This window comes from Dermacentor albipictus, chromosome 1, assembly GCF_038994185.2.
Source record: "Dermacentor albipictus isolate Rhodes 1998 colony chromosome 1, USDA_Dalb.pri_finalv2, whole genome shotgun sequence".
Classification (NCBI taxonomy): domain Eukaryota; kingdom Metazoa; phylum Arthropoda; class Arachnida; order Ixodida; family Ixodidae; genus Dermacentor; species Dermacentor albipictus.
This window is the reverse complement of record NC_091821.1, coordinates 197,169,609-197,194,639: the sequence shown is the minus strand read 5'-3', so window position 1 is coordinate 197,194,639 and position 25,031 is coordinate 197,169,609. Positions and strand designations below refer to the sequence as shown.

The 25,031-nt window shown below is 45.5% G+C and overlaps 1 protein-coding gene across 3 annotated transcripts in view; it reads left to right on the top strand.

Moving 5' to 3' along the window:
* The first annotated feature begins 468 nt into the window (after positions 1-468).
* LOC135903126 (hemicentin-2-like) overlaps positions 469-25,031 on the top strand; it is a 578,389-nt gene continuing 553,826 nt past the window's right edge. For all 3 annotated transcript variants that reach the window (XR_011511029.1, XR_011511030.1, XM_070530708.1), the window contains exon 1: positions 469-760. Coding sequence is in view for 1 of the 3 variants with exons in the window: in XM_070530708.1 (XP_070386809.1) it covers positions 667-760 (94 nt within the window). In the remaining 2 variants the exon portion in view is untranslated. The remainder of the gene's footprint in view (positions 761-25,031) is intronic.

Sequence of the window (25,031 nt, the reverse complement as noted above, 5' to 3'; positions counted from 1 at the left end):
GCCTTTTTGCCTTTCGCTCCTTTTCCCGCGGTGACTTCACGCTGCATCATGTGGGCGGGAGAGAGCCCAGCCGCGCGCTCGCGCGAAGGAGAGTTTGCCTGGAAGAAAACTAATTAGCTTTATCTATTTCTTGTAGTTGTTTCTATCGCTACAAGGCCACATGGAAGTACCCTTCTCGTCGGGGGGCTCTTCCTCACACGGTGCCACGTATTCCTGCGACATGCAGACTCAGCGTGAATAGTATTTATTGAATAAATGTTGCTCTTCGCCCGGCGTACGCGAACAATTCTGCCCCATCCCCCTCTTCCCTGCACTTTCTTGGGCACGAAGGGCGAGAGCGGCCGCCCCGGTTCGGGGCCCTGGTTCGAGCCCCATCCGCGCCGCGGCGCCCAGTGCGCGCCGCACGGCGTCTGCTGTTGGTTGCCCGACGTGTCCCTCAGACCGCCAGTCCCAGCGACGGCAGCGAACGCTCGACATGCGCTTTGACCCGCTGCTCCGGCGCTCGCCGCAGACCGCGCGCTCTTGGGATTACGCCGCTCAGCTCTGAGCAAGTCGGCTCAGCCGATTGGCCCTCTCGGCGCTCACTTGCACGGCGCGCCGCTTGCGCTTCGGTCGCACTTGGACAGTTGCTTCCTCTCGTCCGCTAGACGACGACGAAGCCCTTCGATGCTTATGCACTCTTCACGGACGCTCTACGCGCTCCTCTTCTGGACGCTGCTCGTCACTTGCCCCGGCACCCCCGTGCACTACAAGGATCAAGGTGCGTGTCGGCGTGACCACTGTTTTCGTCCCCGCGTCGCTGTCAAAAGCAATGGACGAGACTTGCACACCACTCCAGCTGCAACATTCCTTGCAGTGCCGGTGGCCGCAGGTCCCGTCCACGGCATACAGGCACAAACGGGCCCTCCGAAACTTTTACCGTACAGGCTGACGTTTTTTGCAGTACTATCATACATCTCAATTTTATATAAAAGCCTTTCAAAAACGTTTAAGGTCTTTCGTTTCATGTGCTTTTCCACAAAAATAATTTCGCTGCTTTCATTTTATAATTTTCTAGCGCTCACTTTCTTCCATTCTTCTTCTAATAACATTTAAGAAGGGAACCCACCAAATATAAATAAAGATTTTGATTGAAATCATTGAACATTTTTTATGAGGTAACTTACTGCATACTTACTTCAATATTGAAAGCTTTTGCAAAATAATTTTTAATGTATCGTCGTATGTTGTACCTCGCCCATTGTTTATAACTTTCACTCGGCCCTACAAACAGTTTCTTTATTTACAGATAATGACGCAATACCAGAAGCATTTCTAGACAATACGATAATGTTAGAGTGATAGCATTTACGAATAAAACATGTTTTGGCGAATACTCTGGAAATATGTTTAACCTGCCACAGCCGAGCATCTGCTCTGGCGTGTATCGTACTTGGACATAACTTTGCGGTGTGTGGGGCAACGTTGCGCACTTCAGCGAATTATATGCCGCATTCTGTTTTATTTAAGTGTTCCTGCTGACCTACTTGACCCAAAAGTTTTACGAAATCGTCTTTTGTTTTCCATAATGGCCACTTCGAATCTAAATAACAGCTGAACGGGCAAATTACTTAGTTGCTTTCTCACGCACATGTCATGTTTCAGATCTTTAAAGATATTTAGGCAACTATCTGAACAGTGACACAATGCTGTAGGCATGTTTTTTCTTTTTTTTTCAACGTGTGAAATGTTACTTTCGCCTTACCGAATGTATGCAGTGTATTAAAACGGGCACGATAAAGCACCGCATGAATACGCTTCAACCTTCAATCACAGTTTCAGTACAAGTTAATTCATATGTCGCACAATTCTAACTAAAAAAAATGTGACCTGTTATTGAAACACAATTTGAACTACGGCATGATTCGACTAATTCCATAGTTAATGAAAGAAAAATATTGCAGCGTTTGATGTCATTGTTGCGGCGGAATAACGCGAATCAGCAGATCTTACTGACATACAATACAGCAAGCAATTTCCGCGGACTTTATTTCCTTTAGCTCTCCCTCTGGGTTCCTTGTGGGAGTACCGTAAACACGCATAATGTGATCGTTTCCAGTGGTGAACAAGAAAATAAAAAATTGCTAATAACAAGAAATCCAAGTGAAACATCGTGGATCAATCTATATTCAGTTTTACTGATTTGTCGGCTGAAAACGTGCTTGCGTGATGAATTGCTCTAGCTTGAAGCGCAATGCGTTGGGTGCCTATCTCTCTCTCTCTCTTTGTGTCAGTGTTTGGAGCACCGCCTGTAAAAGTGAACAACTGTAAGGCTTGAAATGTGCTGCTAAATCGTGCCTCGCCTTTAAAAACTTGAGGCCGTCCCCCAGGCATTTTCGCGAACGCACTGTTATTACGCAGACGCGTTGAAGATAGGCTCTCAGACGCAGTAAAAGTGGCAATTTCATTATGATGGAGTTGCATGGCTTGGGATCTCGCCATCTGAAATGTAAATCATAGAGTGGAGTTTCCTAGACTTATAACAGACAGCTGCTTCTAACGAAGCGAAATTTTTAGTATTTTTTTTATTAACAACAAATATACGAACGCCAAAGAAGAAATTAATTTATAAAGCACATTTGTGAGTACGACGGTAACAGAATCTTCAAGAAGCAATAAATATAAGGAAGGCACAGGAATATCGCCTTATCACGGCAAGCTTGTTGCAGAGCTCCTTTAACATATAGAAAGAATGCCCTTGCAAATGAAATATCGCGTTAATACATTGTACAAAACTAGCCTGAGTGACAGCTTAAAAAATAAATAAATAAATAAATAAATAAATAAATAAATAAATAAAGAAGGAAAGAAAGAAAAGCTCTTTCGCTCAATGTCTTTCTTTCTTTCTTTTAAAGCTAGAACGCAATATAGACAGTGATATTAGTGTCATCTTTGTTGCCCATACTCAGTCAGTTGCAAAGCATGACAGTATTTCAGTCGACGCCGATCAGATATTTTACACTTATCTGCATATTAAACAGAGCTGCGGCACGTGTAGGCTCGAATTCCAAATCAAACTGATAATCGCGCCGTCCAAACTTCGAAGTCTCCATATTGTTAGCGATCAATTTTTCTTCATCCGGTTGCCAATTATACAGTCAAAAAAGAAGAAAAAAATATCTCGTGGCATGTTAATTTTACAATCGCTAAAACTTTATTTTTTTCTGTAGTATGAAAACTGATATCTCGACTGAAACGCCGGCTGCAAATAAAAGCGTTATGCACAAGTACGAGTGAGAATCGTTTGGGGCCAGTCCAGCCGGTTGTGTTGGGCTACCAAAGAAAAAAAGAGAAAGAAAGAGAGGGAAAAAAAGGGAAAGTAAAATGGGCAGCACGAAGGCGAAAAGACACAATGACCGGGCATGGCCGTTAATGGGATGCTTTGTGATTTGTTCGCCTCCTTCGAAGAGGGTGAAATGAGAAAAAAAAAAAGCACTGAGCTCTCGTGTTCTGGCTAGTGATCCCTCGTGTTTAATTACAACTGAACAATTACGACAGATTGCAGTGAATTGCTGAGAAAAGAACTTCGCGAGGAATGAAGATAGCTTTCCTGCAGCAATGGCGAGGTATAATAAAAGGTCTAAGTCGTCTCATTGCCTTCTAGAATTCGCACGAGCAGATCACGTCGTTGGGTAGAATTCCTCGAGCGCGCGTCTTTAATCTAGGCCGCCAGTGAAGTGGCGAAGTACACCGTCAGGGGCAGGGGCCATTTAAGTTGGGCATAAATTCTGATGCTAGTACAGCTGGGTCAAAGACCACCGATTGTTGAGGCCGCCTTTTCTAACTTCAATGAGCTGAGCTTATTGGTAACACGTGATTTGCTTTTCTCCATGCTTTCCCCTCAGATCCTTGCATCTCCGTGAAGAACTACGAAGCTTTCTTTATCGAGGTCTCAAATCATTCGATTTTTCTTTGCCACGCCGACATAGCAGATGCGCAGACACTTCGCAGAGAGAACCGTCTGTTTGTTATTTTTCCATAGTCGAGGGCTTATCATAGTTCGATGCTGACCCGTTAAGTCTTTAATACACTGTAAGACATAGTACAGTGTGAGACTTGTTTCTAAGATGCCGCTTCCTTGCATAGTCATCGAATGAATAAAAAAAAATTAAGAGATGAGGCGTCGGGAATTGTACAGGGTGCAAGATGAACTTGATTTCTAAGTAGCATAATCTGACATGTGAACATTCGAGATGCACCAGATCACAGCTACTACTTTACAAATTCGTTCTACTTTACAATTGCCTAATCCAGTTTATTTCTTAATACGTTTTCTGGAAAACTGTTTCATGTCTCAGTTTTTTGCTTGAGGATGAAGTAGCACAGTATTGTGTGAAACGAGAAATAAAAGTGCCACGATGAAAACGTCTTCTATGTCTTTTACAAGCGCGCTATTAGGTATAATTAATAAGTAATTTAAGTTTTTAATTAATTTGAAACCTAGCCTACATATCATGTGAGATAAGTTTTTCAGCTGAGCGGCAAGGATGTATTTTGTATCTGTGATGGTAAGAAGAGACTAATGCGCATAAATTTTGTGCTCTCAGGCAAACAAGCCACCTCGGTAACTACTCTCACAAGTGATATTGTCCGACTAAAAATTTCTCTTTGAAAAAAGCGTCTCACGCCCTCCAGGCTCATTTTCTAGGCATTTTCATTTGCGGTTTCCTGTCAAGTGCAAGTAAGTAGGAGCAGGGTGTTTTAATATAATACTACTAGGCACGTAGCCTCTCAGAATTATATCTCACAAAAAGGATTACCTAATACGACTACACATCAGTATTAATTGCGTTGCTCCCGCGGAAATACTTTTACTTAGATATACAAGAAACTTACATAAACATTTCTGTTATACAGGTGACAAGAGGCTGTTAAAGGAAACTGTGAGCCGTAATACTTCCTTAGCAATAATTATATATTTCTGTCCATGACATCATTTCTTTTTCTTTTTTCTTTTCTTATTTCGCGGCAGTCGATACGCGCCCTTAAGTATGTTTTTCTTTCTGTTGTGAATATTAGCCAGCACCCCTCGCACTATAAATCCAGGACCGTTTTTCGCTGCATGACTTGTTTTGTGCTCGCGAGAGCTTTCAAGCCATCGTTGGCACGTTTAGGGAGTCTTAAATGATGCCAGACTGAAACCTAGCCACATTAATGAATAAAGGGAAAATCAGACATCCACCCGTTCGTAGCAATTGCTACGAACGGGTATGGGTTTCCGGGTATTTGGTTTCCTACAAAGGAACCCGTATGGGTGTCCTTTGTAGCAATTGCTACGAACGGGTGGATGTCTGATTTTCCCTTTATTCATTACTTCTCTCCACCTTGCGGGTTTCTGCAGAACTACTACGTCAAACTCTTGCCCTTTGCTTCGTGTTGTCGACAAATTCGACTTCGCCCTACCATCTGCTAGCCGCCTGGTCAGCTCAGATGGCAGAGCGGCTGCCTCGGAAAGGCGGTGGTCCCGGGTTCGAGTCCCGTACCAGGGCGAATTTTTCTTCAACTATGAGGCTTTTCTTTCGAGGAACCAGTATGGGTTTCCTTTGTAGCAATTGCTACGAACGGGTGGATGTCTGATTTTCCCTTTGTTCATTACTTCTCTCCACCTTGCGGGTTTCTGCAGAACTACTACGCCAGCCACATTACATAGACGAGAGAGGAAGCACGTGTTACAACAATTAAGTGCCTCACACTGTCGCAAGCTGACGTAAGCAACGTGCGCATAAAGCTTATTAGAAACTGTCACGGCAATAAGGCGAAGAACATCGGTCGTAGCGACATGGCGCGTCAGAGGTCTGACCGTATTATCATGCCCAACGTGACCGTAAACATGTCACGTTGGGTGATTTGTGTTATTATTAGGGAAATCAGAAAGTTAGCCCCAGTGCTGGTCGCCATATGGTGTAGAGAGTCTAAGTTGGGGAGCTGCTTAGTGGCAAACTTTTCGCTCATCTGCAGCAAGTGGCCGAGAGAGAGTGGTTGTCACATGGGCACCATGAGGCGCCCGAACGCCAACTGTGATGCAAGCGCGCTATCGCTCCACGGCGGCCGTTTATTTATTTATTTAATTTAGACATACCCTCAGGGCCAGAGGCATTAGAGAAGGGAGTATATATATATATATATATATATATATATATATATATATATATATATATATATATATACACATATATATATATATATATACATATATATATATATATATATATATATATATATATATATATATATATATAATATACATACATAATACATAAGCATAAGCAGATACATGAAATTGTAACTATACAATATTGGCTAAGGCGACATTGAATAGGTGGTAATTTCGGACGGAGGTTACATTCGGAGCAAAGTGATTCCACTCTTCTGATGTCCGCAGTAAGAATGAACGAAAAAAAAAGCATACGTTTTGTGCAGTCGGCTCGCGACCGCACATCTCGGTGCCTACAATCCGTGGCCTACCCATCGTCGTGTTATGTAAGGTCGCCAGGAAGACGAGACCAGATGGGTGCACTGCGAGGAATTGACCAGTGAAATTGGCATCAGCCAGGAAGAAGGCCGGGGTGGGACAGCCCATCTCCGGCCCTCCACCGCGGGCGGACCGTGGCGTGTCGGCGGCCCTTGCAAGGCGGCCGCTCCCAGAGTCGGTCGTTTGCCGGGTAATTAGGTGAGAATTCCGGCGCTCTGGGCGGGCCAGCGGGCACGCGTCCGATGGGCGGCTTCGGCAACCGGCCGAGCGGGCCTCCGCCCCGGCGGCTTGCGCGAGTTGCACCCGGCCGCCCGGCTTCATTATTCACCGCGCGGCTGACCGATTTTGAGCGCCTGTGGCTGCGGCGCGCGGGTCTCCCTCCCCGCAGTTCGCGCCCCGTGCAACCCCCTCAGTGTGCGTGCGAGGCGCATATTTGGTGGCGGAGGCGCCCATGACAAGCCCGCCGCGGCATCGCTTGTTAAGCGCCGCTCGTCTCAGATTGGAAGCGCATCCTTGACCCGGCAAAGTGCGGCCGACCAACAGCTCCCACCGTGATTTGGCTCGGACAGCGCTCGCCAGAGGCGCCGGTAAATAAGAGGAGAAACCCTCCGTACGCTCGCTGCTAGCCCACAGAGTACATACTTACGCACACTAACGGCAATATATATATATATATATATATATATATATATATATATATATATATATATATATATATATATATATATATATATATATATATATATATATATATATATATATATATATATATATATATATATATATATATATGCCACGCTAAGCAATGTGCCACGATAAGCGGCACATTGCTGCACTAATGTGCCGCTTATTGCAAGAACAATGTGTCCCCAATCGTGGCTGATGGAAATTTTATTCGTGAGATCTGGACAGCACGAAATGAAGGAACTACGTATTTCAACGCTGCGAAAGCATTCTGTCCCAGTGAAAGTAAACATTAAAAAAAATCTATCAATGCGCTTATGATCAGGCTTGGCCCTCCTATACATGCATGCCCCTGACATCATGTGCACAAATTTATGGAGCCGCATTCATTATGACCCAGTGCGATCCGCCACACCTGTTGGCGTATATTAATTTCCAAGAACGGTATCTGCGTTCTCAAACACACCGCAGTGGAAAACTTCAGATTACTTCTGAGATTTGCGGCACTTTGACATCTGCAGAAATCTCAGTACGCGGGTGACTATAGAAACTTGTTTTATTTCACGGCCCTGCAGGAAGGATACCAGGTTACCAGGACCCCTCAAAGGTGCAGCATCAGTTGTTCACTGCTGCAGCATATTTCCCGCCTTGTACCTGACGAGCTTCGGAAAAAAAATTTCTCTCACGAGTTATTCTCAATAACTACACACGCTTACACACGAACACATTCAGTTCTACAAAGCAATGCCAGTATATGTTCGGTTCTCGTCTTTGAAAAATGAGCGGCTACATATCTTATGATAGCGCCATCTGCCCCAAACGCCGTCGCTTAGCTTCCCACCCGTCGGGAGTGACTGAGGTCAATGCAGAGGTCGTATCACTGATTTACGAGGAGAATGAGGAAGTCAGGTGCGATGGCGAGGGCTCTCTGAAAGTATTTGATATTGCTTTCACAGCGCCATTTACAGTACCAGATGTGCAACTTGATAAATCTATTCATTTATTTATTTATATTTACTCAGCGCACTTTAAGATGCCCCGAATTGCTGTAGTGGACAATACTTAGCGGATTCCCAGCATCGACTCACAAGTTTTTGTTTCCTCCTCACCTAGTTTTCTAAATGCGTAAAGCCGTCAGGTGCACCTCTGTAGCAATGACATCGTCGCCAAGGCGCAGCACTTAGCGCCCTCGCCGTCCTTTCCAGGACCGCACTGTTGCCGTGGCAAAAAAAAAAATGGCAAAGCGTCTTGAGGCTGTTCGGTATAAATGGCTCACCCGCGACCCACGCACCGCCACTTAAGTTACCGCACTTTTATACCGCCCTTTAATAAAGGTGCTTTCACCGCGCCCAAGCTCCGCAATGCGACGCTCCCTGCTCACCGAATCGGCTGATGCCCGAAGCACCCAGGTTGACATCTCTCGAAAATGAGCGAATTCAGCCCGTTCAGCTTTTACAATAAGAAGAGGTGTCAGAGCAGTCGCGCAACTGCCTATAATCGTCCTGGTGGCCACATTTCAAGTCCGCCGCGAAGGAATGCCCTAAAGGGCGGAGACTCCGCCGTATGAACGGCTATACAGGGCCCTAACAAGCGTGCCCACTAGTCATATGCTTAAGGAGCTGCTGAAGGCCTGCTGCAAAACCCTAAGAAAAAGCCTCCATCCGTGGCTGGCTGCTGTTAGCCACGGATCGAGCCCACCTCTGGTACGCGTCTCTACTATCACGCTAGTCAACGACGCGGGGTTGAGTTTCCCGCCGGCAACGGAGGGGGGTCTGCGAGCCAGGCTTAATTAAACGCAGTGGTGTTAATTATTGCTTCCGTTATCTCTGAGAGCCTTTCTCTACGCTTCATTGAACCACAGCCAACCTGAAGCAGCTCACGAGTGCGCTTTCCTACAATGGTGCACCTTCGGCAGAAAAGGTGAAATAGAAAAAGATTGACTTAGGAGCCAGGCAGATCCCTGGCCGCCAAACGCTGAGACTATGAGCTCAGAAAGCTTTAAAAGAAAACAAAAACTGCGCTTTGTAGAGGGATAAGAAGTGTGCCTGTATAGGCAAGAAATGGTTATTTACAATCATCTAACTATTGAACTGTGTTTGTTCTGCTCATACGAATTTACGATATTGGTTAAGGCCGGCAAAAGGAAACACATCGAATTTATTTTTTTAAAAATAATTTTACCCGAAGCTAGCTAAACAAGAGATAAATAAACAAGTGCCATGTATAGAATTGTAGTAAATCATGGACAAAGCAAAACCAGTTTCTAGCTTGCAACTGCTGTCACAGGAAGGCAATACATACATACATACATACATACATACATACATACATACATACATACATACATACATACATACATACATACATACATACATACATACATACATACATACATATATATATATATATATATATATATATATATATATATATATATATGTCAACGGTGGAAATTTATGTCAATACAGTTGAGAATGATTTTGATTATAAATAAATAAATAGTAATGGCACCATTAAAAAAATGCACGCTTTTTCCTCGAGGATGCCTGATCACTTTCGGTGAAACGTGCTTTACATTGGTTATGGTTCGCCTGGGTGCTCCATGTTCTTAAGCATGAGCACCAGTTATGCCCACGATATTTTGGTCTCATTCATCATACATAACGTTATGTTTGTCAGTAATTACGATACAGCTGAAGTAGCTTTCAACTGCACGACTCTATATATGTTCCGTGCTCGTGCTCTGAAAGTGAATACGCAGCCGCTTGTGCCCTTGGACCTGCTGTGCCCAGTCAGTTCGCGGACGCATGACAAATACTAACCGTCCGTAAAGTATACGAGATCGATGCTAAGATGTGTACGTTCGCGTACTGTTTGCCGAGTCTTGCACGATTTGCCGTCGAGGCTGGCAGCGTGTCGCCAGGGAAGCGGACGTTCGGAACAGTGTGCCTGAATGTCGAGTGTGTCCGCGACCGTTCCTTGAGTCCTGCTTCAGTCCATCCATGTTTAATGCCAGCTCTTTCTTCGTCGGCGTGGACGAAAGAAATCAGATACCGGGTCCTTTGAAGACAAGGACCCCTTCCTACACGGGCGGTTTGTTGGCACTCGAAAGTCGGAGGTCTGCGTGCTCATGCCGAAGGCCTATAGCCCGCTAGAAGTTGCGGAAATGTGCGTACTGTGTTCGATTTATCGGCACCCACCAACTGGCTAGATTCTCTGCCCACAATCGCGCTTCCTCATCTTTCGGCCGATCTTGTTATTTTACTTTCTATTCCGGTCTTTACTTTGGTGCTCCGGTCAATAGTCCTGCCCAGCAGCTTCAAAGCCAGCTTTTGTGTGGGTTCCGCCCACTTTCTTCCAAGCTCGCTTGAGCAGTGGGAGCCCGGATAAAATTATAGAAAGTGTATGAGAAGCTGAGGGTGCTTTGCGACTGTTCTACGCTGCTTTTTGTCCGCTGTATTTGTTTGTTTTGTTTTGCCAAAATGCCCTGCTCTTGTCATTTCTTGCCTTCTGCGGAACGTTCCGCTTGAAAGTCCCAAGGCTCAGCTGGCAGGTTCCAGTTACGCATTTTCCTGTTTGCTTCTCAGCGAAGAATGTTTTCAAGGGTTTCCGAGCGTCTTGAGCTTCCCGTCTTTTTGCCAGCGAAAGAGAGGCCACTCACTTATATAAGCTAGGCGCGTTCTGAACAAGTCTGCCAATATTTCGTTTGGTGCATTCGTGCCAGGGTCGACTAATATATGTCGTTGCACATCGCAAACGTAGATTTCGGCCAACTGTTTTTTTTTCTTTAGGCCATTTTGTCGCCACGGCAACTTTCGACACTTGAATTCTGCGTACGTTCGAGCCCATCTCGCGCAGTCAAGGCGCATACAGCTGGCTGTATTTGCGTCGTGTTTTTTTTTTTCTTACCGTTCTGGCTACGCATACGCACGTTATTTCGCCTCTCAATTGCTCTATTGGGAACCCGAAGCCACCATATGTACAAAAAGGACCCCCGCATGAAGGCCGATCGATTCGGCGTGAGCAAGTGTAGTCGCGGCGTCGGCAACTCTAGAATCGCTTTCGTTTCTCCTGGAGCGCGCATTTTAGCCCTCGTTTTTCAGGACTTCAGGTTTCGCTTTGTTGCTGCTGCAGCGCGTCCGTATACTGGCTTGCTACTCACTCAAATAGCCAACAACTAAACGTCGTTCTTTCAAGGATGACGAGGTGCACTCTCGCCTGTGTGTCGTTTGAAGCGTTATAAGGACGACAAAATAAAAAAACAAGGATGCGTAGCAGATGGGGGCGGGGGCAAAGAGGCGTTGGTTTTGTCGGCTGTCACGCACCCGTCTCTCTTCGGTGGGGGGCCACGCGCGACTGGCCTTTGCTGCTAGAAAAAAGGCCGCAAGAACGCCCGCCGAATAAAGATAGAGCACGATGAAAGAAAAAGGCGAAAACTGGGCGTTGTTTACGCTCTCGATCGGTGCAAACAGCAAAGTTGTAGATGGTAAGCCGGGCGTGTCAAAACAGGTACGCTTTGACATGTAGAGCGGCATGAGTGCGGTGGTATCTCCAAATAAGTTCTGATAGCGCCTACCATCAAAAAATACCATAATACCATAACGCGTGGTGGCACAGCCATCGCTCGATAAGCGCTAGTGTAAGTACGCAGCGTGGTACATAGGCGCGCCCACTCACCTGCTAAGGAGCTGACGTTAATAGATGATTTTATTATCGCGTAAAATGACTGCGTTAGCGTTCGTGAGCGACAGAACTCTAACGCTATCGTACACGCTTCAGAGCGCTGTACAAACAACTGTTTTAGGATAGGGATACCGAGTGGAACGTAAGCGCAAACGCAATTAGCTACGACGCCACCTATAGACGTAACAGTTCCCAAAGTACTAGTAAGCGAAATGTACACCAAATATCAATCTAATGTAATGCAGTGCGAGTGTTATGACAACGACCAGGGTGGCACATTGCTGGCACGCAAATTATGTTGATTTAATTCGTGGCGCCATCTGTATCACAGTCATTCGTACAAACAGCCGTAATGTATGACCTCTAAGATAGAATTCCGCGCGTGGCTTGTCGCACGCGTCATAGAGACATTCAACAAGAGCGGCACTTCCATAAAGCCCAGCGGCCGAATTTACTGTAGCGCACCAAGCGGATGAGAATAAAACCTGAACCACACTTCCGATTCCAATTTCAGGCGTTTTGAACGCAGCAGTTACCGCTAAAATGCACGCAGTCCTAGTGCGGAATCGTTTATTGTTTGGTAGAAATGATTGCGAACGATTTTGGCAAGCCTCCATTGAATATGTGCTACGAGAAATTTCAGAAAGTAGACGCAAGAGGAAGTGAGGAAATGTTTATTTTGCTCTATATAAATCCTCATTTCGGACTTCTTGTGCAGTCATCCAACGTTGTGGCACCAGGTAAGCAGCAGTAGCTCCCGTACGAAGCTCCACCGGACGGAATCAGCTGAAAAAAAAAGTAAATTACAAGCTGAAAAGCGGCAGCGCTAGCAAGAAGACACACAGACGGAGACAGGACGACAAGGACGAGCGCTGAACTGCCAACAACATGATTGTGAATGGTTCAGGAAAATGTACTTGCTGTCTGAGCCAGAGGTTATCAGCGCCTGCGTAAATAGACCAGATCTTTGTCTGCAAGGGTGATAGAGGCCATACTAATACATCCCTCCCGAAGTCTAGAAATCTATTCATATTCTGCGATTTCTCATGTCAGACGCATTTTACTCCTCTTGATAACGGAAGTGTTTTCAAGGGTGGGCGAATAGTCCTTGTAAGTCAGACAATGACTTGCCAGCAGACGTTCACAATCTTTTCTTTCTCGCACATTTTTACGTCGTTTGCGTGCTCCGTTAACCTGTCGTTAACACATCTCCCATTTTGGCCAATGTACACTTTTCTGCACCTTAAACGTCACGCTGCGGTTACCCGCGTGACAACTGGGTTCCATTGTGTGACTGCTGGTGCTTGTGCTGGGTTACTGCCGGGTCGGTAACCCATCGGTAACCCAGCACAAAACACAGGCGGTCTTTTGTTGAATGCGCAGAAGGTGTAGTCTATGAAACTCCTTTAAGGTGCGGCAAAGTATACGTTGGGCAAACTGGGAGATGTGTTTAAGATAGGTTAAGGGAGCACTCAAACAACGTAAAAAATGCGCGAGAAGGAGAAGATTTTGAAGGTTTGCTGGCAAATCATTGTCTGACTTGCAAGGACTGTTCGCCCTACCATGAAAACACTTCCGTTATCAAGAGGAGTAAAACGGCTCTTACGCAGGAAATTCCAGAATGTAGATTTGGGGAGGGATTCATTAGTATGGCCTCCATCATCCTTCCAAAGAGCTGGCATATTTACGCATGCGCAGATGATAACCCTTGGCTTGGACAGCACGGATATTTTAGTGAACCATTAACAATCATGTTGATGGAAGTTCAGCGCATGTCCTTGTCGTCCTGTCTCCGTCCATGTCTTCTTTTTAACACTGCCACCTTTTCAAATCTGTACCAACACGCCCAATTCTCCACATTAATCAAGCTTATTTCTAGTACAAAGGGCTCTTTCTCGTCATGTAGCCTGTCCGATCCATAACTACCATTTCACGCATCATGGTTTCAGTATGCCGTGCTCGGGAACTCAATTTCTGTCTCCGGGCCAAGCGCCTACCTCAGGAAGTCAACGTGTTCGGTGGACTCCCGCCAACCGTCGGCCATGGAATATGGGTCGTCAAGATATTGCGGTCTGAGTGGAGACGCAAAGTGCGTGTGTACCGAGAGCATCTGAGTGTGCAAGTCTGCAGCAGGACGCACATTTCCTCTCACCAACGTGAACCTGAGTGCTTTTCGCGTTTTTGTCGACCAAACAACGGAGTTACTCTGACAATAGGTGCTGCAAAGACTCAGGTCATGCTCTACTTCGGGTACGCGGAGGAGTAGAATTTTCAAATGCGTACTCTTCTCTTAATGGAATGGCCAACAGCCCACTCTGGGACTTCTGTGGGTGGAATGAAACAATCGCGCACCTTCTTTGTCAGTGCTCTCGTTTCAAACCGCAAAGAGCAGTCCTCTCAGCCACCCTAGACAAACTGGACAAGCGCCCAATGACAGAAAACAAGATCCTTGGAAACCGGCCTACGCTAACATCAGCACGATCCGCTATGAAGGCGCGGCTTTGGTACTTAAAAGACACGGGACTTTTTGAAAATTGTGACAGTACACTGTGTGACGCAGGATTGTACGGTGACACTGCGTAACACTAGGAACGCCTTTGAGGGCTTCGTGACAGTGCCCACAGAAACAGTTCGTGCGCACGTGCGTGTGCGTGTGTAAGTTTTTATTATTATTATTATTATTATTATTATTATCATTATTATTATTATTATTATTATTATTATTATTATTATCCTCTCTCTCGCCTATCGCATCCCTTTGACCCTCCCCCAGTACAGGGTAGCCAACTGGAGATAATTTCTGGTTAATCTCCCGGTCTTTCCTTTGCCTTTCTCTCTCTCTCTCTCTCTCTCTCTCTCTCAGAGGTCACAATGCAACGTGTACATCGGATACGTAACTTTACCAGTTGACGTATGCCGCGTCCTCTCCCTTGGACCAAAGTTTGCCATGCCACCCAGGGAATCAAGGCTAGAACAGCTGTCTTTTGTGCCACAGGTGTCTCGACATGCCTTGGTCGAGCTGAGCGCATAATGCGTGTCGGGAAATGTTGATGTGCTTAACCGCTTTAAAAACTCGGAATCTGGCCTACCTGTTAGACGTGTAGCATCCCTTCTCCGCGTTGTTCCGGCGGACGAAGAGGGGGGTTCCGCTGTTCCACCTAGTGAAATTTTTATATCGAAATTGAGGGAGGCCCTCTCCTATGTGTTTAATTCGCGCTCTATGGCATCGCTGAGCAAACTGAATAATCGCGCAATGAAACTGTGTGACAGGTTAAACCTTGCTGATTTTGCAAAGGCGATCTATATGAGCAAGAATTATTTTGAGGTCTTTTTTAGCGTGAAAACGCACAACGTTGATGTACCACTAAGGACAATTGTCTCTGAATCTGAAATATGGCAACACTCTTTTGCTCTTTCCCTGCAGCGTCATCTTAAGGTTTTATTTCTAGACGACCATTTCATCGTGAGGAACTCTAACGAGGCCTTAGAATTTTTTAGCACTAATACTGACAAAAGCTGTCAGGCTTTCTCAATTGACATTAAAGGTCTCTTATTTTTCACCCCATAACCTCATTCTTGAATGCGTTGAGCATTCTATCGACAAATATGGTTCCATTGCTTTTCAAAATGCAAGTGGGGTCTCAGTTGGCTGTTTTGTTTAACTTTTAATGTTTTATTTACGGTCAACGTGCATCCAGTTTCAAGGGACAGCACACTTGCAAAAGCAGCGTGTATGCATTGGGTCCTGTATCGCCCCAGTCCTTAAAGGACTTAGTACATGTTCATTTCGATTGTTCCATGCATGCCTTTTGCTCACAGTCAAGAATGTACTTAAAGTGTTCCGCTTTGTCGATTTCTTTTTGGTTGTTTTAATTTGGGAAGCGCAGGCCATTAATGAGAAAGCAGAAATGTGTTGGCTATATTCAAAGATGCAATGAGCCCGATTGACCTAACGCACGAACTCCCAGTCAATGACCAAATGAGATTTTTAGATATCCGGTTCCGGTTTAAATGCGTTGCTGTCTGGTGGAGCTATGAACCGCACGCCAACAAACCATTTCTGCATTTCAAGTCCGCCCACACTAAGCTCGTTAAACGAGCTATTGCCATGTTGTGCCTAATGAACGCTCTTGGCAAATCATGCCCGCACTGTATCTCAAACGCGTTCAATCATCAAGCCCAAAGACTGCTGAGCGCCGGGCATCCTAAGCACCTCCTCATTTCGGTCGCAGAGGGCCTTCTCAAAAAGATGCGCACAAAGCCGCAAACGTGCCAAGCTTGCACACAGCATAAGCAGAAAGTAGCTGTGATACATTACAGTCACACTCCATCGCACAATGTGAAAAAGGTGGCCCAGCGTTACGATGTGCAAGTCGTGTTCTCTGCCTCCCACAAGCTGTCAAATCCTTGCAGGTTTACCGACCCGGCGGTAACCCAGCAGCGTGACTGCAGTCCAAAGCACAGGTGGTCTTGTGTCGAATGCGCAGAAGGTGTGGTCTATGAAATTCCTTTAAGCTGCGCGAAAGTGTGCGTTGGCCAAACTGGGAGATGTGTTAACGATAGATTAAGGGAGCACGCAAACAACATAAAAAATAACGGCCCTCCCACTACTGTGAAGAGTCGTAACGCCTCGGCTTCACGCTTCCTCACGGCGAGGTCGGCACGCCAACGATGAGCCCTTTCTCGAGCGAGTTCCCAGCGGCGTTTATCAAACGCCGCCTGTTCTTCGGCCGAACGCACAACGCGCGGCCCGCTCGCGCTGCCTTTCCTTCAACGCAGCCTGCTCTTCGGCAGAACGAACCAAATGCCTCCCCATCTGATTGCCGGGCCTGAACTGGCGGGAAACAGCGGGCGCCGAGGCAAGCAAACACGCGATCACACCCTTTCCCTCCTCTGGAGGGTGGAGCGCCTGTGACTGGCTCGTGCCTTGCGCTGCGTATACTCCATCATACATATAAAACCCCGCTTTAAAGGGCGCGTATGATGAACCTACAGTGGTAGAATCGGTTGTCGTGGTGGTCTCGCAACCCGGAGGCTGCTGGCTCGAATCCACAGCCCGACAAGCAAGTTTTATTTTCCCGCGGCTTGAGTTTTTTTTTTTTTTTCGTACGACAACACCAACACCTACGCCGACACGAGTGCGGCAACACGAGCTTCACTTGAAAAACGCTCGAGAAGGAGAAGATTTTGAAGGTGTGCTGGCAAGTCATTGTCTGACTTGCAAGGACTTTTCGCCCAACATTGAAAACACTTCCGTTATCAAGAGGAGCAAAACGCATCTGACACAGGAAATCGCAGAATCTGAACGGATCTCCGGACTTGGGGTGGGATATATCAGCATGGCCTCCATCACCCTTGCAAACAAAGAGCTGGCATATTTACGCATGCGCAAATGATAACCTTTAGATCGAACAGCACGTATATTTTTGTGAACCATTCACAATCGTGTCGTTGGAAGTTCAGCGCTCGTCTTTGACCGTGTCTTATTTATGGCGCTCCCGCCTTTTCAATTATGTACCAGCACGCCCAGTTCGCCACATAAATAAATTACAAGTATGTGTCATTTTGGTATGTAGACCTGATATGAATATTGCATGTAGAAGTGAAAGGTGTGGGAGGGGTGAATGGGCAGCATTACAAACAAAAGAAACTCGCCTTTACATACATGGAGTAGAAAATAGCTGACTCATCCCAAACAATACCATAAAATATTAGGAAAACATCTTATTTCCAAGCACTCTTCCATCCCCGAGCATCATTTCCAGCACATCAAGAGCACAAATACACGGGCAACTGCGTGTTTCCAAAACAAACTAGCCGACGCGATGGTACGCCACGTACATAGAGGTGGCCACACCACAGGCTCTTAGCCAGACCATGCTAGACGCTTGCAAAAGTTCTACAAAACCAAGAAAAACGCCCTATCAAATGCACGAAAATTGAAAGGAAATAATTTGAGTATTGGTGAAGATTTTTCCCTCTCGGTTCGTACTGCCCGCCGCCACCTATAGCTGCTTTCGCCAAGTAGACATCAGGAATATTTCAAATACGTTTCAAAACCTTATACACATAGACTCGAAGCGCTACATTTTTGACCACGCATCGCAATCAGTCAAGAAATCGCATATCGATCACCGCGCCCGAACAGCAAACTTAACCACCCCCAAATCCAATCCCGAAGTGATTCTTCTTTTTCTGTAATGTTCACGAATATTTGCAGTCTCATATCAAAGAATCAACTCGTGTCTAACCTTGTGGAATCTCCCAACAGTAATATAATGATACTAAAAGAAGCATGGTTTACCTACGAAGTAACAGATGCCGAAGGGCTTTCAGATCTACCAGATTTTCAGTTATTCCGCACCGACCGCAAACGCGGCAGAGGAGGCGGCGTGCTAATCGCTGCTGGCCCAGAAATATCCTGTTCTGTTGTCAGCATTCAATCTGACATTGAAATTTTGTGGCTAATTTGTCGCGCTTCACCTCAAACGGTACTACTCGGGGTGTGTTACTGGCCGCCGAACATTAATCCAAGTTTTTCACGTGATCTAAACAATACAATGAACACACTCACGACCGTTAACCCTAACGCTCATATTTCACTTTTTGGTGACTTCAACTTACCTAAAATTGATTCGCATAACCTGACACACTCGTCAGCAAACCCTGTCAAAGTAAAAGAGTTAATTGACATTTCTTTGAATTTTAACCTAACTCAACTAGTATCAGAGCGCACGCGAATTGCTGGCGATTGTGCTAACACCCTAGATTTAATACTAAAAATTAAATTATGGGGTTTTACGTGCCAAAACCACTTTCTGATGATGAGGCACGCCGTAGTGGGGGACTCCGCACCTGGGGTTCTTTAACGTGCACCTAAATCTAAGTACACGGGTGTTTTCGCATTTCGCCCCCATCGAAAAGCGGCCACCGTGATTTAATACTAACCAACCATACTGATTGTGTCTCCTCAATTTCATACTTACCCGGAATTAGTGATCACAAAGTAATGCATGCAGATTTTTTCTTCTCCCTTGAACAACGTGATAAAATGAAACCAATTACGTTATATGGTAAAGGTAATTATGACGCCATAAGCATCGAGCTCAGAAACTTCTTTCCGGTTTCCGAAAGTAACTTTTCTACTCAACCTGCGCATGATAACTGGGTGATCTTTAAACATAAAATAATGAACTAACTAGTAAATTTGTATCCAAAATATTACTCCATTCCACGCCAAAGAAACCCTGGTTCACAAACAAACTGTAGAGATTAGCGAATAGGAAAAAAAAAACGCCTTTTTCGCACAGCGAAAGCGAAGGAAATACCCGAAACTTGGGCGAAATACAACAAAGCAGAAAAAGAATATTGTCACGTGGTGGTGACGTTGAAAAACACAGTAGCAATACTGTGAAAGACAAAACTAACTTTTATTGGGCGACCCTGTGTCCACAAAAACAAGCTACACTTGTAGCACAACGATAGCGGCGAACATGGTCGGCGATCGTCGAAAATCTGATCAGCGGGTCAAGCGCGTCGGCTTTTATACAACAGTCGTCGAATGCTCCAGACTAATCGTTGGGACCCGCGTGCCTTCCACAAAGTTCTACACCATTCGCGTCAGGCGAATAAATCAGATAACACAAGGTTCAGCGACAACAGACAGCGGATAGAAGCATCGATAACTTTCCACAAACTTCGGATACATTCAGGCGCGTCCCCCGCTGCGCGATAACATTTGTTAAGCGGCGAAACGTTGTCACCCGATAAATATAAGTACACGTGTCAATATACACGTGCAATTTGTAACGCTAAATACACGTTTCTGAACCGAGATTTGCGAAGTAGGCTAGCAGGTAACACGCGAAAAGTCTGGCAAGTCGTAAACCCTCACGCCACTTGCACCTTCAGCCTTACTAACGATTCAGCACACGTATTCACAGATAAGCAATGCGCCAGTGCCTTTAACACCGCGTTTTCGTTCGTATTCACCAAAGAATCCAGCGTACCTTCCCTTCCCCCCACTACACTATTGACACCCATTATGTGTTCCATCACTTTTTTTACAGATGGTATTTCGTGTATATTTCAAAATATGAAACTGTCTTCATCAGGTGGCATTGATGAAATTAATTCCCCAGTGTTAAAAAAACATTCATGATACCACCGCGCCATTCTTGTGTTTAATTTATCCACAGTCACTGTCCACCGGTAACCTTCCAGATGACTGGAAAATGGGCAAGCTCGCTCCGATCTACAAATCAGGTCGTAAAAGCTCTCCACTGAACTACCGACCCATTTCCCTAACAAGCGTCCCATGCAAAATTATGAAACACCTCATCTACTCTCAGATTGTAACTTTCTAGATTCTAACAACTTCTTTCACCCCAGTCAGCATGGCTTTCGGAAAGTATTCTCTTGCGAAACGCAACTAGTTATCTTTCTTCACGACCTGGGGCGCTATAACGTAAAGCTATTCCAAACTTTTCTATTCCAATTCTGCAATCATCTCTCCGCCATTAGCCAACAACTTTTTCTAACCACCCCCACTTCGCCTGTCTGTCACGCGACGTCACGACAACCGCGGTAACTCCGCATCTGATATGATGTGAACACACTGATTATGCATGACGGCAAAGAACAAAAGAAAAATATTTATTTCTCATTTGACACCTTTTCGCCATTAGACCTCGGCTATCGGTCAAAAGTTTTCGGGCTGCACCCACTTCACCCGCCTGTCACGTTACGTCACAAAACCGCGAAAGCTCACCCCGTCAAAGTGACGTGTAGCGTTAAAGATGCATTAATATGCCCAATAAAACTGAATTTTTCTCTCAATAGCCGCATGCTGTCCCGTTCCGAAAGGAATAAAAGATGGCTGCCGCCGGCCGCCCAGGCATTGACTACTCGCACCTGCCGGAGAGCATGAGTCTATTCGCGTACAATAATAGTTTTTGCGTGGCCGTGTAACGTTTTCGAGCACTTTCGGCAAGTTTACGACCTCGCTCAGTCAACTTTTCTTTGCTGATGATCCTTTTTAGCGGCATTCTTAACCTTCCGTTGCATGCCACCACGATTTTCGACGAGACAACCTAAGTAAGCGAAAGCGGACCAATCGCAGACGCCGCATCACCCTCTTCATCAGGTTATCGATTTTCAGTGCACTGGCTCGGCCCCATCGAATTCCTCTCTACTTGAGCCGTGCTTCTCGCCTCTTATCAGCCAATTAGATAAGACAAGCCGCTCAGTGTAGGCAATCTTATTTGTTTTTAAAGCAAACAAAAGTGACCTCATATAAACGAGGAAAGCATTTCATTGGTCTCTTTAAACAACCCGGCGGGTCACCGCCCGATGCTTGCATCGGCGGTTACGCAAACTTGACGTCAGGAGATTAGAATAAAAACATATCGGAATAGTTTTACGTTATAGGGCCCCTGCATGCTAACCTTGGCAACAACTTACAAACTGAAGCCGTCTTTCTAGGTTACGCAAAGGCATTCGACACAGTCCCCTACCAAGGACTTCTGCTAAAATTATCGGAGTTAAACTTGGACCCTAACGTACTAAAATGGGTTGAAGCATTCCTAACTAACCGTTCTCAATTCCTACATGTCAATAACAAATCTTCCGACTGTCTCAAAGTAACATCAGGTGTACCTCAAGGTTCAGTCCTCGGCCCCCTTCTATTCCTAATATACATTAACGACTTGCCCCTTAGTGTAACTTGCAAAATCCGAATCTTTGCTGAAGACTGCGTAATCTACCGAACAGTAAATAACACCCACGACCAAGTAACTCTACAACAACACCTTAACCACATTCAAGAATGGTGTGAGAAGTGGCTCCTATCTTTTAACTCGAACAAATGCAAGTTTGCTTCCTTTTCTCGCCGTAAAAACCCCTTACTTTTTTTACATAATAACGATAACGTCCTTGTAGAGTCAGTATTATCGTTCAAAGATCTAGGTCTCACACTGTTTAGCGATCTCACTTGGAGTGTGCATATCACTAACATCATTTCATCCGCTAACAAATTACTGGGCTTCCTAAAACGTCACCTACGTCATGCGCCCCAGCCCGTAAAGTTGCTCGCGTACCAGTCACTCATCAGATCGAAACTTGAATATGCCTCCGCCGTATGAAACTCGCCCCAAAGATATCTCATAAACGATCTCGAGTCAGTGCAAAGTCGCGCCGCCCGATTCATTCACTCCCAATGCTCATGCGATATCAGCGTTTCATCCTTAAAAGCACAATCCGGGTTGTCACCACTCTCTGTTCACCGTCGTTCACCACTCTCTGTTCACCTAGCGCCTTACATCCCCCCCCCCCAACATACATTTACACCGCACCTGCCATTCCGCTTCAAGTGTCCCGTTGTCGCAACAGAACTGTCACTTTTTCCACCTCTTTTTCCCCCCGTGCAGCCAAAGATTGGAACGACGTTCCCAGCTCTATTATTTCCATCACCTACCCATCAACTCTCATTGCAAACTTAACAAATCACCTCTGCTGTTAAAACGAATGCGTTCAAATGTATTTTTTTAATGTACAAACCACCCCTTATGTAATACCTGCCAGTAGGCTCCCTAAGGAAATAAAAATGAAATGAAATGCAGAACGCCTTCTATCGCACTCAAGCCAAATGTGTGGGTGCAAAGCTAGTTTTCAGTCGTTCAGAAGACAGAATTTTCGAGTTCCTGGTTGTTGAGCTCCTCGACGTTATCATTTGCGCGTTCTGCTGGTGCAAGCCACACACTCCCGTGTTATCCCTCTTCGCAATCCCTCGTCGCCTTTTCGACAAGCGTGAGTAGCGAAAAAATGTACATGTTGCGGCGCCATAAAAAGCGTCAAAAATTTGTCCCACCAAGATTCGGCACATGCCAAACTTTGTCACCACGGCCGAGCGGCTTCTTCGCTAACTGCGCAACGCCAGGCTCAGTGAGCGTGCCCCAAAAGCATCCCAAAAAGTAACGAAATAATTACAATAATGATGGGGGTGAGAGAAAGCCTCACGAACTTAGCCCAGTAAGATTCAGTACACGCGAAACTAACTGCTTCACACAGCCGAGCTGCTTTTCGCTAACTGCGTCACAAAGCCGGATACAGCAAGCGTGCCCAAAAACTACCGCGATAAGTTACAATAATCTTGGGGCCCATAGAAAGGTTTGAAAAGGTCTCCCAGTATGAATCGTTAACTCAAATTACCTGCGCCAGGTCGGCCGAGCTGTTTTTCGCTAACTGCGTCACAAGTCTTGGTTCCGTGCCGTAAAAGCCTATCAGAAGGGTTGAAATCTGGGCCAGTTGGTACATCCTTGAACGAAAAAACCAGTCAAAACCAATCTAATAAACCTCAGTTGATAGACCAGTCGTTGTGGTTTGAACCTCTCCTCTTGTCCTTTGTGTTTTTGACTGGTTTTTTCGTTCACGTAAAAGCCTAAATTGCTTGAAATGAGTCGCAGACTGTGAAACAAAATTTCTCATCTTGCCGTAGCCCAGTAGTGCAGTCGCGCCATCTCGAAATGCAGAATGAACGCAATAAAATGCCGAGAGCCCAACGAATCAGGCTACATCCAAAGAAACCAGATGGGTCGCCGAACAACTGAACGCTCACCTGCGTAGCCGGCCTCGCTTGCTTCGGTGTTGTGTCCAGCGCATGACGCGTGCATCTGGCGTGTCTGGCATGCTGTTAGCTTGCTGCTAGGTAAAGCAAAAAAAATAAGTAGCAAAGTATAAGTATATATTAGTTAGTATATGTATGTATATGTATGTATATGTATGTATGCAAAGTATAAGTATATATTTACGCGAAAACTTTAGTTTCAGCAGGAAAGAATAAAAAAGCTATAACATCGTAAGTTCATTTCATATTCTTTTTTTTTCGATACTCGCATCAGCTAAGGGACGTGGCGAACGCTAGGCGTGACGTGTTTCCTGTTGCCAGTTTTCGCCGAGTGTCGCCTCTTGTTGACTTTCTCTGCGAGTGGGCATGTAAAATCTAGGGGGCCATGTACAGCTAGTGCAGCCACTCTTGTTAAGCCTTAAGCATAAAAACACGAAGTATGGATTTCGGAAACAACAGTTGTCACTAATACTTTCCTATAGAAGCCTCTTTGTGAAAAGCAAATAGAAGCATCTGCTGGGAACGAATGTGCCAAACCATGTTGGACGAGATCTGAAGTAGGCGGAAGCCGCCTCGAAGGCGCCGCCATCTTCTCCACGCTAGACCGTCTTTGCGAGCGTTTGGGCACCGCACTTATCTCCAAATACAGTAGAAGAATGCAACGCGCCATGCTGCAGTAACGTTTTGCGCATGCGCAAGCTGACGTTGCTATTTCCTTGCGCATTAGCGTGCTGCCACTTACGTTAGACAAAAACCATCTAATGTCATCTGGAACCCGACTTCGTGGAGCAACGCATATGTCGTGATTATGTTTGTCACTCGCCTCCACCAGTAGCCATTGACAATGGTGCCTGTAGTTGCTCGCAACGCAAACATCGCGCGTTTTTGAAGATTCAAAGCAAACTACACTTACCATGTCCTAAGTGAAGAACACATCACGATGTATTGAAGTCAGTAATGTTGTGCATAAGGTCATTCATATTTCAAATACGGCGAAATATTGGGACAATAGACTCGACCGTCATCCGCGCAGGAATTTATGCAGGAAAATTCTCCGAAGTCACATAGGAGTTGTGAAATGGAATCTTATTAGACACATTACTACATACACAATACGAACCAAAAAACAATAAGAGATGAAAAGGCAATCACTGCCAGCGATTAAGGAAAGGAAGGTTTATTGTTTGGGCCTGAGTCTGAATGAGTCCAGCTGAGCAGAATTTTGGTGAATCTGAGTCCGGACTGCGCCCTGTGCCAAAAATAAAATTTGTGAGCGAGCCTGAATCAGTTCTGTTTATTGTGCCGACTAATGGAGAAGAGTAGTCATCGTGCGTAGGTTCTCAGCATAAAAGCACTTTCTGATGCTTATATTGTGTCACTTGTAATGGCACTGCAGCTCAGAAGGCTCAGGTTAATAGCAATTCTATGGCTCACTGCAGAATTTAGGTCAAGCTTCTAACAACGGAGTTCTTTTCTAGCATCCGGAAAGTGTGACACCATGGTTCATGCTACCACACCTCGCGGACAAAC